This window comes from Drosophila suzukii, chromosome 3, assembly GCF_043229965.1.
Source record: "Drosophila suzukii chromosome 3, CBGP_Dsuzu_IsoJpt1.0, whole genome shotgun sequence".
Classification (NCBI taxonomy): Eukaryota; Metazoa; Arthropoda; class Insecta; order Diptera; family Drosophilidae; genus Drosophila; species Drosophila suzukii.
In genome coordinates this window covers 39,583,595-39,601,826 of record NC_092082.1, presented here as the reverse complement: position 1 = coordinate 39,601,826, position 18,232 = coordinate 39,583,595, and the positions used below count along the sequence as shown (strand labels likewise).

At 40.8% G+C, this 18,232-nt stretch overlaps 2 protein-coding genes and 1 pseudogene across 2 annotated transcripts; all 3 read right to left on the bottom strand.

Moving 5' to 3' along the window:
- Positions 1-3,135: 3,135 nt before the first annotated feature.
- On the bottom strand, positions 3,136-5,069 carry LOC108017039 (histone-lysine N-methyltransferase SETD1-like). The gene is made up of 2 exons (XM_036821686.3): positions 3,474-5,069; positions 3,136-3,419 (listed from the first exon to the last, which is right to left on the bottom strand). Exons 1-2 carry the CDS (start codon positions 5,000-5,002, stop codon positions 3,173-3,175), a joined length of 1,776 nt encoding a protein of 591 aa, XP_036677581.3. The 5' UTR covers positions 5,003-5,069; the 3' UTR covers positions 3,136-3,172.
- Positions 5,070-6,673: 1,604 nt separating this feature from the next.
- LOC139352778 (histone-lysine N-methyltransferase SETD1-like) lies at positions 6,674-9,586 on the bottom strand (annotated as a pseudogene).
- Positions 9,587-10,200: 614 nt separating this feature from the next.
- On the bottom strand, positions 10,201-11,444 carry LOC118878644 (histone-lysine N-methyltransferase SETD1-like). Its single transcript, XM_070995841.1, has 3 exons — positions 11,250-11,444; positions 10,562-11,195; positions 10,201-10,501 (listed from the first exon to the last, which is right to left on the bottom strand). Exons 1-3 carry the CDS (start codon positions 11,378-11,380, stop codon positions 10,328-10,330), a joined length of 939 nt encoding a protein of 312 aa, XP_070851942.1. The 5' UTR covers positions 11,381-11,444; the 3' UTR covers positions 10,201-10,327.
- Between the last annotated feature and the right edge of the window lie 6,788 nt (positions 11,445-18,232).

Here is an 18,232-nt window from a genome sequence, read left to right as displayed (position 1 = left end):
GAACCATTTATCGTATTTGTCGTATCAAATGAAATTTAAGATGAATTAATTTGTGATCTTTTGCGGGCACCTTAGAGGATGTAGCGCAGCGGTTGTTTTAAGGGTGGAGTCTAATGAGACTTCACAGGTAGGGTGGGTATAGAAAGTGGCCAATAACATATGGGCCTCCGTCTTCGATAGGTACAGTCTCTCGTCCGAATTTTAGCCGCTGGGCTAAAAATCCTTATCGTTACCGTCTCTCTGTCTGCTATTGTTAGATCTGTTACACTCTTGTTTCATCTTAACACAAACCCACACCCATCTCTCTGAGCAGACCGGTCAAAGCATAGACAGAGGTGTTAGGGTGGACAGCGCTCATAGAGTGTGTTCGTTACAGGCCTTTAGCTTCAGGACAATGGCGGTTTTAGATACCGTTTGGCATCGTTTGCTGCAGGACTTTTCTACCTGTGGTGAGTTGCAATTTTGATTGGACCGGCATGTAATCCTCTTTCATTCCAGGGTTTTTTATATTCTGGACAGTACAAACAAGTGGCCCTTACGACGACAACCAATACTTATTACGCGCGGAGCCCCAAGCCCTAAAAGACGATATAACAATAGACAGTTTAAAATACATGCTCATATAGAATGGTTTGCAACATAAAAATTACAAACTATTGGATGATAGCAAATACTTAAGTTTATCGTTATTAGTTGCATTAGGCCTATTAAACAGTAAGACGTGATACAGTGCATTATAATCGTCACAAAGAACACGAAAAAGATCAATGATGCTGCAACTGAGAGGTAATAATTTTTTCGAAAAGTTTAGAAATTGAACTGAGTGTAGCAATACCACGATAATTTGAGATATCGGACTTGTTCCCTTTTTTAAACAATGAGATTTAAAATGAGATAGTGGGTATGGAAAATCTTAATTAATAACACTATTGCATTTCGTATATGTCGATTGAAAAAATCTGCGAAAAAGTTGGAAATATCATTATCATCAGATGCTACATTATTATTGAGAAAAAAACAAGAAGGGAAGCAGTTGGATTTCCGTTTAGAATTGACGAAAGCAAAAAGTGTAGGATTACTTTTAAAATCACGCTTACAACAAGACAGATAATTTTTGTAACATTCAAAATTGTAGTGGACAAATTCCGCCTTAGCTGAACTATATTTTGGGGAAGTCTGTCTGCAAGCCGGATATTTTAAGCCGTTTAAAAAGTCAGGTTTTTTTATTCTTTAGATAAGCTAGTTGACGGGTAAACCATGGAGAGCTGTAAGAATTCGTCATAGAGGAAAGAGGGACATGTTCATCAAGTAGACGGTCAAGGACTTCATAAAAGTACCCAACTGCATCATCAACAGGAAGGTCAACTAGATAGGACCAGCTTGCTGTCGATAAAGATTCCACTAGTTTAGGGTAATCAGTCCTCCTAAACACAAACTAGGCTGTACATTTATTGCAGTCCTAGGATTATAAATTTATTAACCAGAGCTGAAGGGTAGGATGATAACAATCTTCAGGTAAAGACAGTGGCGGAATACGACTAGTTTCAGCATCGCTACTATCAAAAACGACGATTAAGTCAAGAAGACGACCAATATTGTTGTGAATCCAGTTAACTTGCTGATAGTATCATCACCATCAATAAAATCATGTTGCATCCCAGAATTCATTGCCAATGAGTCCCCACTCTGCAATAAATAAATATTTGGAAGATTTAAGTCACCGAGCACAATAAGTTGGTCAATTTCAGCAAGCAACAAGGAGATTGAATGTATGTATGTATGAATCAATAAAGTCATGTTCATCCCAGGAATCATTGCCCACGAGTCCTCACTCTCCAACCAAGAAATATTTGGAAGATATAAGTCACCGAGCACAATAAGTTGGTCAATTTCAGCAAGCAACAAGGAGATTGGATGTATGGCGGACATGTGCAATAGATACACATTAAATTCAGAGCCAGGGGATATATCGATTCAGCGTCGCTTGTGACCGGTTGAGTTTATCTTGTGCTCTGTGATTTTTGTCAATTTTTCATTAATATCTGTGATACTGGTCGGTAGGGGCACACAAAAGTGAAAAAAAATATTACTTGTGCAGAGCAAACCTGTAGAAATGATTTTTTTTGTTAATTTTTAAATTATTAACTTATCTGGTTTCCCATTTAGTATAGTATATAAACAAAATTCTAAATAAATTCAAAGGAATTTTGTTTTCCAAACACGTAATCAAATGTCTAAAAAAAAGGTACCCCGAACCTTTCCTCGTATGCAATCCCTGCTATTTCTGAGTAATACGATTTTTTTGAGTTTTCCCTCTAAATGTAATTATTTACAGTTAATAACTTATTTTTAAATGACTTCAATTTTAAGATCGATTATAATCATTTTAAGATTTAATTGAAAACTCAAACCATTTTATATACACTTCTAAACTCGACGATTTAATTGAATTTTATTGGTTTTAATAAAACTGTTAAATTTGCTACGAAAATGTAACTAAGAACTATTTTACTATTACGAGCACCCGTTTTGGATATAATATACAAACTTTAGTTACGGGATCCAAAATATTTAATTTATAATTGAAAATTCTTTAAATTAATATATAAATTAGCTTTAGTTAAGTGTACCTCGACATCCTTGAGCGCCACATAGGCAAGGTATTTTTTCTTCTTTTAATGGAAACTTATAATCGTACGTAATTTCCTCGTTGATTCCAATTGGTTGCTTTGAATATATAACTATCTTCTTTTCAGACTCAATCGTAATGACCTTTGCATAGCAATTCGAGTGCAATCAGAAAAAAAGAACATTAGTAAAACAATTACTATTAGAACCACGAATTCTTACAATGCAACTGTGATTTATAAATCGTGCTAAGTTTGCACATTTAGTTGCATCGATAATAGTTTCCATGTCGATTCGAAACAAATAGGAACTGCCACTTCCAGTTGCTTCGTACTTTGTTTCCCTTAGATTTACAACAACAGGTCTAATCATTTGACCCCAGTCATGTATTGCCGATTTTGCAAACTTAAGCTGCTTTTTCCGAAACTTGAGCTGGTTCAATTTTAAAAGCTCGGATTCACGCATCGAACCAAAAGCAGTTAAAAGTCGGCGTTGGTTTGAGCGCGCTTCACGGGAAATTTCTTGCGTTTTGGATATTAGTTTATTATGGTGGTGCTGTAGGTTCATCGCTACGGTCTTCGTTATGGGAATCTTCTGTATTGGCTTTAGCATAATGGTATTTGTGTTTAGCCTTTTCTCGTAAATCTAATTTGTAAAAACCTTCAGTTCGAGCACATCCAGTTTTATGGCGCAATAGTTCGTCATCTTTCCTACGTTTTTTTTGTGGTGGAGGCCAAAAAGCTCGGTCGGTTGTACAGTGATCCACCCAATGGGTGTTGTTTAAAAACATACTAGAAAAAATGTAGCATATAATAAAATCTCAGCGTTCACTAAAAATCACTTACGCGTATGGCTCCTTTTGCAAATGGTCCGAGTAGCTCATTTTTATGAAGTTAATGTCTTCTGCATCGATGCCTTTAGTTAGGAAAGTGTATAAAATTACCATTTCCTCATTCTGGTCACGAGCTTTATACATCTCACAAGGTACAAAATTGGCTGTTTTTCGTGCCAACTCGGCTATAGCATCTGCAATTGGGGCTATTTTATTCTTCACATTAGGTATCCGCGGAATTGAATCTTTTTTTTTTCTTTGAGAGCGAATAGTATCCTTTCGAGGTCTGCCTGGACCTGACCTAGTCATTTGATCAACAATTATAATGTTAGCCGATTTTCGTTCCAACATAGAGTTACTATCCTTTAATGTTCCAGATGGAATACCGCCAAAGGGAACTGTCTGAGCGTGGGGCGGTAACGAATAGCAATGTTCCAGCGCAACCTGGCTGGCCTGCGATGCTTGGCTGGAGCCACCGTCCGAAGATGCTGGTGATTGAGATATTTTGGTTTCGTTCTTTGAATTTTTGCACATTTGGTAACAACCATTTAAAACTACTTCACCATCTTTCTTGGCGTCTGATTCGTTGTCCTTATCAGGTTCTATATTTATATTATAATTTAAACTTCTGAAGCCTAAATTAGCTTGCAAGGTAGATTTATCTTCATTCATATAAATTGGGGACTTTCTGCTGTTTGATATAGGATTAGACAATGGCAAGTTTTCATCCAAAACAATTTCAAACTTTTTCTCTTGTTCCTCTAAAAATTCTCTTTCAATTTGGGCCATGTATTCAGTATTCCTTCTTCTTTTTTCCTGGTACTCTCGCTCTTCTTCAGAATCGCTGTAAATTCTATTATAGTCAAAAACTGACTTTCGTTCACAATCATCTATCTTTTGAATGGCCTCTTCATTGTAGCCCGGTGGCGGTACAGGTGTAAGAGAGCGACGAAACTCTTCATTTATTTTTGGCGTACTTTGTTGCTCTGATTCAAACGCGGGATCTATCTCGATTTCGCGCAATTCGCAGCAACTATCTTTACTTATATCTTCGAGATCAGAAGGAATAGATGACATTTTGTTTTCTTGTAACGCAGGAAACAAATTTTTCAATTTAGTATCTTCATTATCTTCATCGGTATCGGAATAAATATTACTTTTTTTTGTGCGTTTCGTTATGTCGTTTTTCCTGTACTCATCAGAGTCTGAAAACATGTTTCTTAGGTCAACACTTTCATTATCTCTTAAAACCCCTCGGCTTCTTTTCTTAATCTTTTTTTTCCGTTGATGCCGATTTTTTTGATTATGTTCGTCTTGAAGATCGTTTTCACTCGTTCCTTCCTTTTCATCACATTCGTTGCCTTCATACTCAGCTTCACTAGATGAGGATGGAGACGAAAAAAAGCTGGAAGCACTTCCTTTTCGTTTTGAATTTACATCAGAGTCATGGTTTGAAATTTCACTCTTTAAATTTGAGAGTGCTGTCGTATCAGAGCTGCCCATATTAGAATCTTCCTTTTCTGAGTCTGAACGTTGTACCATTTCCTCTTGGTCACTTAAATCTCTTTCCAAAAAAATTCCCGTGTCTGGAATTGGACTAGAGTGATTTCTTATACGCCGAAACGATGGTAACTTGAGCATTGCCGCTCTTAAACTTATACTTGAGAACGTTTGAAAATCTGCGATTTCCCGTTGCGTATTAATTATATGAATAATGTCTGCAGGCTTCTCGTTATACGTAGTTTCTGTGAGGAAATTTGAAGTTGTATTGTAGGTTGATTCTGCAATATCGGTTTTGGTCGAGATTTTAATGTGTGCTCGTCACACCATGTCTCAAAATATTTAAATGCCGTTATTTCAATCATGCGCTTACTTACATCTCTTTTTAAAATGCGCTGTAACTCTTCGGCAATATAGTTTATAACCTTTTATACCTTTAAGGGTATCTTATTATTCTGGTCCGAAACATTAATTATATGGTAGTCATAGGGCTCAGCAATCGAATCAAAATGAAATGACCCAACGCCTTTCAAGTAATCGGACTGTATGTAGGCGGCAAATCGGCTAGCAAAAGCAGAGTCCGGCGAGATACCGGAAGGATAATGTCCATAGCCAGAAGAATGGTAATAAAATTGATTTTGATCTGTTGAATTTGGATACATGTAAGACGACGGCACAATAGGTCTCTTATATTCCCCATCTTCCAAAGTCAATACACTTTGGATAGGATCCTCATGGGAAGATAAACTTGATAAAGACGTATTGTCATCAAGTTTTTCTTTTTCACTTGTAAAACTGTTTTTAGACATTTCCTTCCTAATTAATATTTCCTCGTCCCTTGATATATCACTTGCTCCATTGGGTTGTTGTAAAGCTTTCATATTCCTTACGTGACTTGTTTGAATCGGAATTATTTTCAAAAGACACAAGACAAGATCCAAAATCCACACCAAAAATATGGCTGTACATTCCGTTGAATGGTTATAACTTATCATGTAGTCTACATTATATTTGCATAGATCGACTTGGATAGTGATCCTAATCAAGAATATATATACTTTATGGGGTCGGAAACGCTTCCTTCTGCTTGTTACATACTTTCCGACCAACCTAGTATACTCTTTACTCTACGAGTAACGGATAAAAATATATCGACGTATTTGGTAGGGGCACATAAAAGTGAATAAAAATTTTACTTGTGCACTGTAAACTTGTTGAAAAGATTTTTTTTCGTTAATTTTTCAATTTTTAACTTAGCTGGTTTCCCATTTAGAATAGTATAAAAACAAAATACTAAATAAATTCAAAGGAATTTTGTTTTCCAAAAACGTAATCAAATGTCTAAAAAAAGGTACCGAACCTTTCCTCGTATGCAATCCCTGCTACTTCTGAGTGATACGATTTTATTGAGTTTTCTCTCTAAATGTAATTATTTACAGTTTATAACTTGTTTTTAAATGACTTCAATTTTAAGATCGATATAATCATTTTAAAATTTAATTGAAAACTTATAGCATTTTATATACACTTCTAAACTCGACGATTTAATTGAATTTTATTGGTTTAAATAAAAATGTTTAATTTGCTATGAAAATGTAACTAAGAACTATTTTATTGTACTATTGTTTTTATTTACACGAGCACCCGTTTTGGATATAATATACAAACTTAAGTTACGGGATCCAAAATATTTAATTTATAATTGAAAATTCTTTAAATTAATTTATAAATAATAAATAAATAATAAAGCTCGGATTCACGCATCGAACCAAAAGCAGTTAAAAGTCGGCGTTGGTTTGAGCGCGCTTCACGGGAAATTTCTTGCGTTTTGGATATTAGTTTATTATGGTGGTGCTGTAGGTTCATCGCTACGGTCTTCGTTATGGGAATCTTCTGTATTGGCTTTAGCATAATGGTATTTGTGTTTAGCCTTTTCTCGTAAATCTAATTTGTAAAAACCTTCAGTTCGAGCACATCCAGTTTTATGGCGCAATAGTTCGTCATCTTTCCTACGTTTTTTTTGTGGTGGAGGCCAAAAAGCTCGGTCGGTTGTACAGTGATCCACCCAATGGGTGTTGTTTAAAAACATACTAGAAAAAATGTAGCATATAATAAAATCTCAGCGTTCACTAAAAATCACTTACGCGTATGGCTCCTTTTGCAAATGGTCCGAGTAGCTCATTTTTATGAAGTTAATGTCTTCTGCATCGATGCCTTTAGTTAGGAAAGTGTATAAAATTACCATTTCCTCATTCTGGTCACGAGCTTTATACATCTCACAAGGTACAAAATTGGCTGTTTTTCGTGCCAACTCGGCTATAGCATCTGCAATTGGGGCTATTTTATTCTTCACATTAGGTATCCGCGGAATTGAATCTTTTTTTTTTCTTTGAGAGCGAATAGTATCCTTTCGAGGTCTGCCTGGACCTGACCTAGTCATTTGATCAACAATTATAATGTTAGCCGATTTTCGTTCCAACATAGAGTTACTATCCTTTAATGTTCCAGATGGAATACCGCCAAAGGGAACTGTCTGAGCGTGGGGCGGTAACGAATAGCAATGTTCCAGCGCAACCTGGCTGGCCTGCGATGCTTGGCTGGAGCCACCGTCCGAAGATGCTGGTGATTGAGATATTTTGGTTTCGTTCTTTGAATTTTTGCACATTTGGTAACAACCATTTAAAACTACTTCACCATCTTTCTTGGCGTCTGATTCGTTGTCCTTATCAGGTTCTATATTTATATTATAATTTAAACTTCTGAAGCCTAAATTAGCTTGCAAGGTAGATTTATCTTCATTCATATAAATTGGGGACTTTCTGCTGTTTGATATAGGATTAGACAATGGCAAGTTTTCATCCAAAACAATTTCAAACTTTTTCTCTTGTTCCTCTAAAAATTCTCTTTCAATTTGGGCCATGTATTCAGTATTCCTTCTTCTTTTTTCCTGGTACTCTCGCTCTTCTTCAGAATCGCTGTAAATTCTATTATAGTCAAAAACTGACTTTCGTTCACAATCATCTATCTTTTGAATGGCCTCTTCATTGTAGCCCGGTGGCGGTACAGGTGTAAGAGAGCGACGAAACTCTTCATTTATTTTTGGCGTACTTTGTTGCTCTGATTCAAACGCGGGATCTATCTCGATTTCGCGCAATTCGCAGCAACTATCTTTACTTATATCTTCGAGATCAGAAGGAATAGATGACATTTTGTTTTCTTGTAACGCAGGAAACAAATTTTTCAATTTAGTATCTTCATTATCTTCATCGGTATCGGAATAAATATTACTTTTTTTTGTGCGTTTCGTTATGTCGTTTTTCCTGTACTCATCAGAGTCTGAAAACATGTTTCTTAGGTCAACACTTTCATTATCTCTTAAAACCCCTCGGCTTCTTTTCTTAATCTTTTTTTTCCGTTGATGCCGATTTTTTTGATTATGTTCGTCTTGAAGATCGTTTTCACTCGTTCCTTCCTTTTCATCACATTCGTTGCCTTCATACTCAGCTTCACTAGATGAGGATGGAGACGAAAAAAAGCTGGAAGCACTTCCTTTTCGTTTTGAATTTACATCAGAGTCATGGTTTGAAATTTCACTCTTTAAATTTGAGAGTGCTGTCGTATCAGAGCTGCCCATATTAGAATCTTCCTTTTCTGAGTCTGAACGTTGTACCATTTCCTCTTGGTCACTTAAATCTCTTTCCAAAAAAATTCCCGTGTCTGGAATTGGACTAGAGTGATTTCTTATACGCCGAAACGATGGTAACTTGAGCATTGCCGCTCTTAAACTTATACTTGAGAACGTTTGAAAATCTGCGATTTCCCGTTGCGTATTAATTATATGAATAATGTCTGCAGGCTTCTCGTTATACGTAGTTTCTGTGAGGAAATTTGAAGTTGTATTGTAGGTTGATTCTGCAATATCGGTTTTGGTCGAGATTTTAATGTGTGCTCGTCACACCATGTCTCAAAATATTTAAATGCCGTTATTTCAATCATGCGCTTACTTACATCTCTTTTTAAAATGCGCTGTAACTCTTCGGCAATATAGTTTATAACCTTTTATACCTTTAAGGGTATCTTATTATTCTGGTCCGAAACATTAATTATATGGTAGTCATAGGGCTCAGCAATCGAATCAAAATGAAATGACCCAACGCCTTTCAAGTAATCGGACTGTATGTAGGCGGCAAATCGGCTAGCAAAAGCAGAGTCCGGCGAGATACCGGAAGGATAATGTCCATAGCCAGAAGAATGGTAATAAAATTGATTTTGATCTGTTGAATTTGGATACATGTAAGACGACGGCACAATAGGTCTCTTATATTCCCCATCTTCCAAAGTCAATACACTTTGGATAGGATCCTCATGGGAAGATAAACTTGATAAAGACGTATTGTCATCAAGTTTTTCTTTTTCACTTGTAAAACTGTTTTTAGACATTTCCTTCCTAATTAATATTTCCTCGTCCCTTGATATATCACTTGCTCCATTGGGTTGTTGTAAAGCTTTCATATTCCTTACGTGACTTGTTTGAATCGGAATTATTTTCAAAAGACACAAGACAAGATCCAAAATCCACACCAAAAATATGGCTGTACATTCCGTTGAATGGTTATAACTTATCATGTAGTCTACATTATATTTGCATAGATCGACTTGGATAGTGATCCTAATCAAGAATATATATACTTTATGGGGTCGGAAACGCTTCCTTCTGCTTGTTACATACTTTCCGACCAACCTAGTATACTCTTTACTCTACGAGTAACGGATAAAAATATATCGACGTATTTGGTAGGGGCACATAAAAGTGAATAAAAATTTTACTTGTGCACTGTAAACTTGTTGAAAAGATTTTTTTTCGTTAATTTTTCAATTTTTAACTTAGCTTGTTTCCCATTTAGAATAGTATAAAAACAAAATACTAAATAAATTCAAAGGAATTTTGTTTTCCAAAAACGTAATCAAATGTCTAAAAAAAGGTACCGAACCTTTCCTCGTATGCAATCCCTGCTACTTCTGAGTGATACGATTTTATTGAGTTTTCTCTCTAAATGTAATTATTTACAGTTTATAACTTGTTTTTAAATGACTTCAATTTTAAGATCGATATAATCATTTTAAAATTTAATTGAAAACTTATAGCATTTTATATACACTTCTAAACTCGACGATTTAATTGAATTTTATTGGTTTAAATAAAAATGTTTAATTTGCTATGAAAATGTAACTAAGAACTATTTTATTGTACTATTGTTTTTATTTACACGAGCACCCGTTTTGGATATAATATACAAACTTAAGTTACGGGATCCAAAATATTTAATTTATAATTGAAAATTCTTTAAATTAATTTATAAATAAGCTTTAGTTAAGTGTACCCCGACATCCTTGAGCGCCACATAGGCAAGGTATTTTTTCTTCTTCCAATGGAAACTTATAATCGTACGTAATTTCCTCGTTGATTCCAATTGGTTGCTTTGAATATATAACTATCTTCTTTTCAGACTCAATCGTAATGACCTTTGCATAGCAATTCGGCTGCAATCAGAAAAAAAGTACATTAGTAAAACAATTACTATTATAACCACGAATTCTTACATTGCAACTGTGATTTATAAATCGTGCTAAGTTTCCACATTTAGTTGCATCGATAATAGTTTCCATGTCGATTCGAAACAAATAGGAACTGCCAATTCCAATTGCTTCGTACTTTGTTTCCCTCAGATCTGCAACAACGGGTCTAATCATTTGACCAACGTATTCAATAACCATTTCGTCGGCAGCTATAGGCTCCATTGCAAATAATCCCCAGTCATGTATTGCCGATTTTGCAAACTTAAGCTGCTTTTTCCGAAACTTGAGCTGATTAAATTTTAAAAGCTCGGATTCACCCATCGAACCAAAAGCAGTTAAAAGTCGGCGTTGGTTTGAGCGCGCTTCACGGGAAATTCCTTGCATTTTGGATATTAGTTTATTATGGTGGTGATTGGTGAGTGCTGTAGGTTCATCGCTACGGTCTTCGTTATGGGAATCTTCTGTATTGGCTTTAGCATGATGGTACTTGTGTTTAGCCTTTTCTCGTAAATCTAATTTGTAAAAACCTTCAGTTCGAGCACATCCAGTTTTATGGCGCAATAGTTCGTCATCTTTCCTACGTTTTTTTTGTGGTGGAGGCCAAAAAGCTCGGTCGGTTGTACAGTGATCCACCCAATGGGTGTTGTTTAAAAACATACTAGAAAAAATGTAGCATATAATAAAATCTCAGCGTTCACTAAAAATCACTTACGCGTATGGCTCCTTTTGCAAATGGTCCGAGTAGCTCATTTTTATGAAGTTAATGTCTTCTGCATCGATGCCTTTAGTTAGGAAAGTGTATAAAATTACCATTTCCTCATTCTGGTCACGAGCTTTATACATCTCACAAGGTACAAAATTGGCTGTTTTTCGTGCCAACTCGGCTATAGCATTAGGTATACGCGGAATTGAATCGCGAATAGTATCCTTTCGAGGTCTGCCTGGACCTGACCTGACCAAGTCATTTGATCAACAATTATAATGTTAGCCGATTTTCGTTCCAACATAGAGTTACTATCCTTTAATGTTCCAGATGAAATACCGCCAAAGGGATCTGTCTGACTGGCCTGAATAAACAATGTTCCAGCGCAACCTGACTGGCCTGCGATGCTTGGCTAAGCCACCGTCTGAAGATGCTGGTGATTGAGATATTTTGGTTTCGTTCTTTGAATTTTTGCACATTTGGTAACAACCATTTAAAACTTCTTCACCATATTTCTTGGCGTCTGATTCCTTCTCCTTATCAGGTTCTATATTAATAATATAATTTAAACTTCTGAAGTCTTAATAAGTTTGCAAGGTAGATTTATCTTCATTCATATAAATTGGGGTCTTTCTGCTGTTTGATATAGGATTAGACAATATCAAGTTTTCATCCAAAACAATTTCGAAATTTTTCTCTTGTTCCTCTAAAAATTCTCTTTCAATTGGGGCCAATCGTGGTACTCTCGCTCTTCCTCAGAATCGCTGTAAATTCTATTATCTTGTGAACTTTCGTTCACAATCATCTATCTTTTAATAGATGATATTTTCATTGTAACCCGGTGGCGGTAAAAGTGTAGGAGAGCGACGACACTTTCCATTTATTTTTGGCGTACTTTGCTGATCTGATTCAAACGCGGGATCTATCTCGATTTCGCGCAATTCGAAGCAACTATCTTTACTTATATCTTTGAGATCAGAAGGAATAGATGACATTTTGTTTTCTTGTAACGCAGGCAACAAATTTTTCTATTTAGTATCTTCATTATCTTCATCGGTATCGGAATAAATATTACTTTTTTTTGTGCGTTTCGCTATGTTGTTTTTCCTGTACTCATCAGAGTCTGAAAACATGTTTCTTAGGTCAACATTCAACATTTTCATTATCTCCTAAAACCCCTCGGCTTCTTTTCTTAATCTTTTTTTTCCGTTGATGCCGATTTTTATATTCGTTACTCGTAGAGTAACGGAAAGTGTACGCCAGGGGGTAGCGGGGTACCGTAGTGGCGCTGATGGAATGGCGTGGGAGGCGACGGCGGGAAACTGGCGGCGTCGGCGGGCTGCTGCCCTGGGCTTCGGCGGTGAGCGGGAGAGCGGTGCAGCTGGATAGCGGGGCCGGTCCAGATTCGCCGGACAGTGGGCCTGAACATTCCGCCCCCCTTGCAATCGCTAGCGTTGCAAAAAATAAAGGAGACGGAACTTCGGCCAGTCGCCTACGCTTCAAGCCTGCGTACAGGCGCCGGAGAGGATCCACCCGAACACCGTCTTCTGGGCTACTGGCAGTCCGTCGTCGACCATGTGAAAGCCCGGCTGTATCACCTTCGGGTAGACGTCCGCGCCCAGGATCAATGAAATAGTGGCTGGCCGGTGGAAACGCTCATCCGCGAGCGGTAGCTCCTTAAATATCTGGACGACGCTCTTACTGATCGCACGGATGGGGGTGCGGATGCGCACGTTCGGCTCGATCTTGAGGACCACCTCCAGCTTGATGGCCTCGTCGACCTTCGAACGAATCGTCGCAGTGCATATCTCATCGCCCACGTTTGTTTACGGCAAACGAAACGCGGCGGCCAGGGATGCATCAATGGAGCTTGTCGGGGTGCACGGATCGATGAGTGCGGCGGTGTCGAACGTCTTCTCTCCGGTCTCGACGATCACCAAAGCGGTCGGGAGGACATTGACGCTATGACGCTGGAGAAGTGCGGCGAGCGACGGAGCTGGTGTCAAGGATGCTGAGCGCGGTGAAGGGGCAGGCGTTTGGCGAGTTGGCGAGTTGGCGGATCTTGCCGGCGCGAACTCTGCGGAGAAGCGGGCTGTTGCTTGGAGCGGGACTTTTTCCGGGAAACAAGGTCGTGCATGTGCAGCAGCGTGTGATGGTTCCGGTTGCACGTACTGCATCGGTCACCGCTACGACAGCTCCCAGTGGAGTGCTCGTGTGCGAGACAGTTCGCGCAGTACTATTTATGAGAACTGCCCGCAACCGCTTCTCCGCGCTCAGCTTTAGGAACCTCTGACACTTCCGAAGAGGATGGATTCCGCGGCAGACTCGGCATCGGTGGGACTGAGTACCTCTAGTATCCAAAGCCTGAGCGCTACGTGGACGGGGAGTCATTTTCCTGTTTAGAGTGTGGATAAGGAAAAAACAAAAAGGGCTGATTAACAATGACGTGGATAATGGCTACGGACTAAGGTGTGCAAGAGACGCGGCTCGTTACGAGGTAGTTTTGGGCGGCTCTCTTGGAAGAAGAACCACCTTGGTCACTGGACGTTTGACAATGCCGCGTGTCGTACGAATGTCGACTACGCGGACATTGCCATCGGCTCCCGGAAAAACGGAGTCTATTCTTCCGAGTCGCCACTCATTTGAGGCTAAATTGTCATCCTTAATGACGACCAGATCGCCAACACGCAGATTTTCTGTGGCGACTTGCCACTTGTTGCGCTTGCGGAGCTCCTTAAGGTACTCATCCTTCCATCGAGTGCGGAATTGTTGATGGAGAGACTTTAAGTGCTGCCACCGGTTCAGAATGGACTTGGATTCGCCCTTTACTTCAGGTTCCACTATGGATAGAAGAGGTCCGCCAACAAGAAAGTGCCCTGGTGTCAACGCTAAGAGATCAGTTGGATCCTCGGACATGGGAGAAAGCGGTCTGGAATTCAGACAAGCTTCGATTCTCGCTAAAAGGGCGGACAGCTCTTCAAAGGTGTACTTCCGTGTAGCGGTGGACTTGTAAAACAAGGTCTTGAAGCTCTTGACACCAGCTTCCCATAGGCCTCCCATATGGGGTGCCCCAGGAGGAATAAAATGCCAGGTGAGCTGCTGATGACTATACGCATCGGTCACAGACTCCTTAACTGCTTGCAGGAAGTCTCGGGAAAGCACGGTGGAGGCACCGACGAAGGTCTTTCCATTGTCGGACTGGACTTGACGAGGACACCCTCTTCTAGAGACGAAACGAGCAAAAGCGGCAAGAAACTTTTCAGTCGTTAAGTCGGATGTAGGCTCTAGATGGATGGCCTTTGTAGAAAAACAAACGAAAACCAACACATACCCTTTCGTAATGAAATTTCCGGAATAATTTTTTATATCAAACGGGCCATCCATCCCTGTGTACGTGAACGGACGGGAAAAAGACACTCGCTCTTTCGGAAAACTTCCCATCATCTGGACTTGCAATCTCTTTTTGTGGATAACGCAGACCTTGCAGGAGTTAACCACTGCCTTCACCAAGTTCTTTATTCTCGGAACCCAGTATCTGGACCGAGTGAGACGCACCACTAACTGGTTACCACCATGTAACGTAATGAGATGCGTGAATTTTACCAGAAGCCGCGAAAGTGCACATTCGTACGGCAGGATTATCGGATGTCGTTCATCATACCGCAAACTGTCGCAGGCCGCTACGCGGCCGCATGCCCTGATTACCCCTTTTTTATCTAGAAAGGGGTTCAGGGAGAGAATCGAACTTGCCGCGGGCACAGGACGCTCCTGACTCAAGCAGCGGTATTCTTCAGAAAATTACCTGCGCTGAGTGCAAATAGTCATGAGTTCTTCCGCGGCGGCAACGTCCTGGGCCTCTAGACGGACCCCGGAAAGCGGTGATCGTCTTCGACATCGTTGGACAAATCGATGGACATACGCGAGGACCCGCAAAGCTCTATCTAAATTGGAAAAACGATCTAGGAAATCTTCTGCCGGCATAGACGCCACATGGACTTTAACGGCACGCTTTTCGATCTCAGTCACCGGCAGGTCGGTTCCCTGGCTGGGCCAATGATCGCGTGGACGTTGCAGCCAAGTGGGTCCATGCCACCAAAGCGGGTTATCCACCAGCTCTTGAAGGGTAACTCCTCGACTAGCCAAATCAGCAGGATTATGCTCGGATTGAACGTGCGACCAATTGGCCGTCTCAGTGGACTCGGTGATCTTCGTCACCCTGTTGGCAACGAACGTTGTCCAATGGCACGCTGGTTTGGCTAACCATGCTAGCACAATCGTGGAATCGGTCCAACAATGGAATTTTGAGGTCAGCCTCGGCATATTAGGAAGAATGGCTTCGGCCATCTCTGACAAAAGGAGAGCCCAACATAACTCCAGCCTGGGAAGGGACACCGTTTTGACTGGCGCCACACGCGTCTTGGCCGTGAGCAAGTGCACCATCGTCTTGTGGCCCACTATGATGCTCTACGCGGAATTCTGGACTGAAGGAAACCCATCTGGGTATTCTGACCTGGTCTAGGACCGAATAGCTCTGGAGAAAGCTGTTCCACCTTTGGCAGAGCTCAATTGGAAGTTTATCGTCCCAGCCTAGATCCTGAAGCCAAATCTCTTGCATAAAGATTTTGGCACACACAACAAATGGAGCTAGCCAGCCTGCTGGATCAAACAGCTTGGCAATTTGGGAAAGGACTTGGCGTTTCGTGTGGGAGATTTCCGTTGCTAAATCTGGTGGGACGAAAAAGAACTCATCGGACGTCGCCTTCCATCGTACGCCGAGAGTTTTGGCTGTGCTCTCAGTGTCAATCTCGAGGAAGTCGCTTTGGATATGAGCTAATATTTCTCTGTGGTTGGAGGTCCATTTCCTCAATGGAAACCCCGCGGAATCTAGAGCACTTTGTAGCTCGCGAACAATGAACTTAGCGTCCTCGGCGGAGTCATCTCCCGAAAGGACATCGTCTACATACATATGATTTAGAATGACGTTGCTCGCTCTTGGATGGCTGAGTTGCACGTCAGTTGCCAACTGTTGCAGGACTCGAATGGCCAGGAATGGCGCGCAATTGACTCCAAAAGTTACCGTCTGTAATTCGAAATCTCGAATGTGCCCCTCGCTGTCGCGGAATAAGATGCGTTGGAACGGGGAATGCTTCGGATCTACCCATATCTGCCGATACATTTTCTCGATATCGGCACTGTATACGTATCGGAAATATCGCCACTTCAGGATCTGGATAGTTAGATCGGACTGTAAGACTGGGCCAGCATGAAGGATATCATTTAAACTGACCCCATTCTCTGAAGGACTGGAGGCATTGAAAACCACAAGCAACTTAGTGGTTGTACTTTCCGGCATGAGCACGGCATGATGCGGAAGGTAATAACTGGCAGAATTATGGGTAGGACGGACTTCTTTCATGTGATGGAGGTCGAGACACTCTTGAATCACGGAGTCGTATTTGGCTTTCAGCTGACTGTCCATCCTTAGGCGTTGCTCGGTTCTTAGGAACTGCGACAACGCGGAGGATCTGGAGTGACCGAGGGCGGATTTTACGTTTTGGGGATCACGTTATCGTCTCTCGTAGTCGTTCGGAGAAAATTTTTCTCACATGTCAAATCGGAAGATTTTGTCACTTTTACTGGCAGATCCTCCACCTCCCAAAATTTGGTGAGAAGCCTATCCAGGGGCGTGTCAACTGTGTTGGAGATTCGTGTGGAAAAAACGGATATCTGATTTTCCCTTGGAGCAGAAACGGGTCCTGTTAGGATCCACCCGAAAATGGTTTCTTGACCGGGGAGAGAGCCACAAATATTCGGCCGGGTGCCGCTTAGGAGAATGGATGGCAGTACGTCGGCCCCGACCAGAATATCTATATGTGCGCTCTCGTAGAACTTTGGATCCGATAGTAACAGTTCGGGAAGATCCCGTAGAAACTGTTGCGGAATCGGACAAGATGGGAGGTTTCCAGCTAATTGAGGTAGAACATAGGCCGTCGTGCTTATTTGCAGGCCAGGCCTGGTCGGAGAACGGATGGTAAACTGACAGAGCTTTTTGGATTCAGCGGATACTGTCTGGTTTAAGCCTGATACTTGGGCTCGGATTACCTGATGAGGCAACTTAATTAGTTTGAAAAGCCGCTCAGAAATAAAAGTTGCCTCTGATCCTGAATATATTAAGGCACGAGCTTTAAAATTCGACCCCAGGTGACATATGTCAAACATATGTCAGGCCAGACGGATCTATACCCCGTCGCGAAGTAATTTTGGACTGTGCAGTCCGTGGACCCGGAAGCGGGTACTGTCGTATTTGGTCTTGACCTGGGTCTCGGGGAGGGATTCGAAGGCGATTGGGAGGAGTTGCCCCTGTGTAGTAAGGTGTGATGGCGGCCGCGGCACGTAAAGCAGCTATGAGTGCTTTCACAATCACGCAGCTGATGCCCTCGTGCGAAGCAGTTCAGACACAGCTGCTTCCTCTTTATGTATGCCGACCGCTCGTCGACTGTCATCTGGAGGAACCGTACACATGTGCGGACTGGATGGTTTTCCTTCTTACAAAGGTCACATCCTTTTGGCTTGGGTGCTACCCTTGTCTCTCGGAAGTTTGGAGGAGCACATGTACACTAAGAGTCAATCCCAATTTTCGGTTTCAATTCCGGACATTTCTAAAGCCGTAAGGCAACCCTGGATGGTATGTTGAAGTTCACGGATAGCTGACCCAGATTCCTGATTAACGGAATGCACATTGAAAAGTATTTTTAATTGGCTATTTACTAACAACCGCTTGTTTTTGAAACGCTCAGTTAGGTTAGCCCAAGCTGAGCGAAAGCCGTCGTTAGTAAGGGGGGAGTTCGACACTATCGTGTGTGTATCGCCGCTTGTTTTGGCATTTAGGTGAAACAATTTTACGACTGGCGTCAGCCTTGGATTGTTTATATAAATGGCCGTAAACAAATCCCTTAAGGTCGGCCACCGCAGATAATCTCCGGTGAAAACCT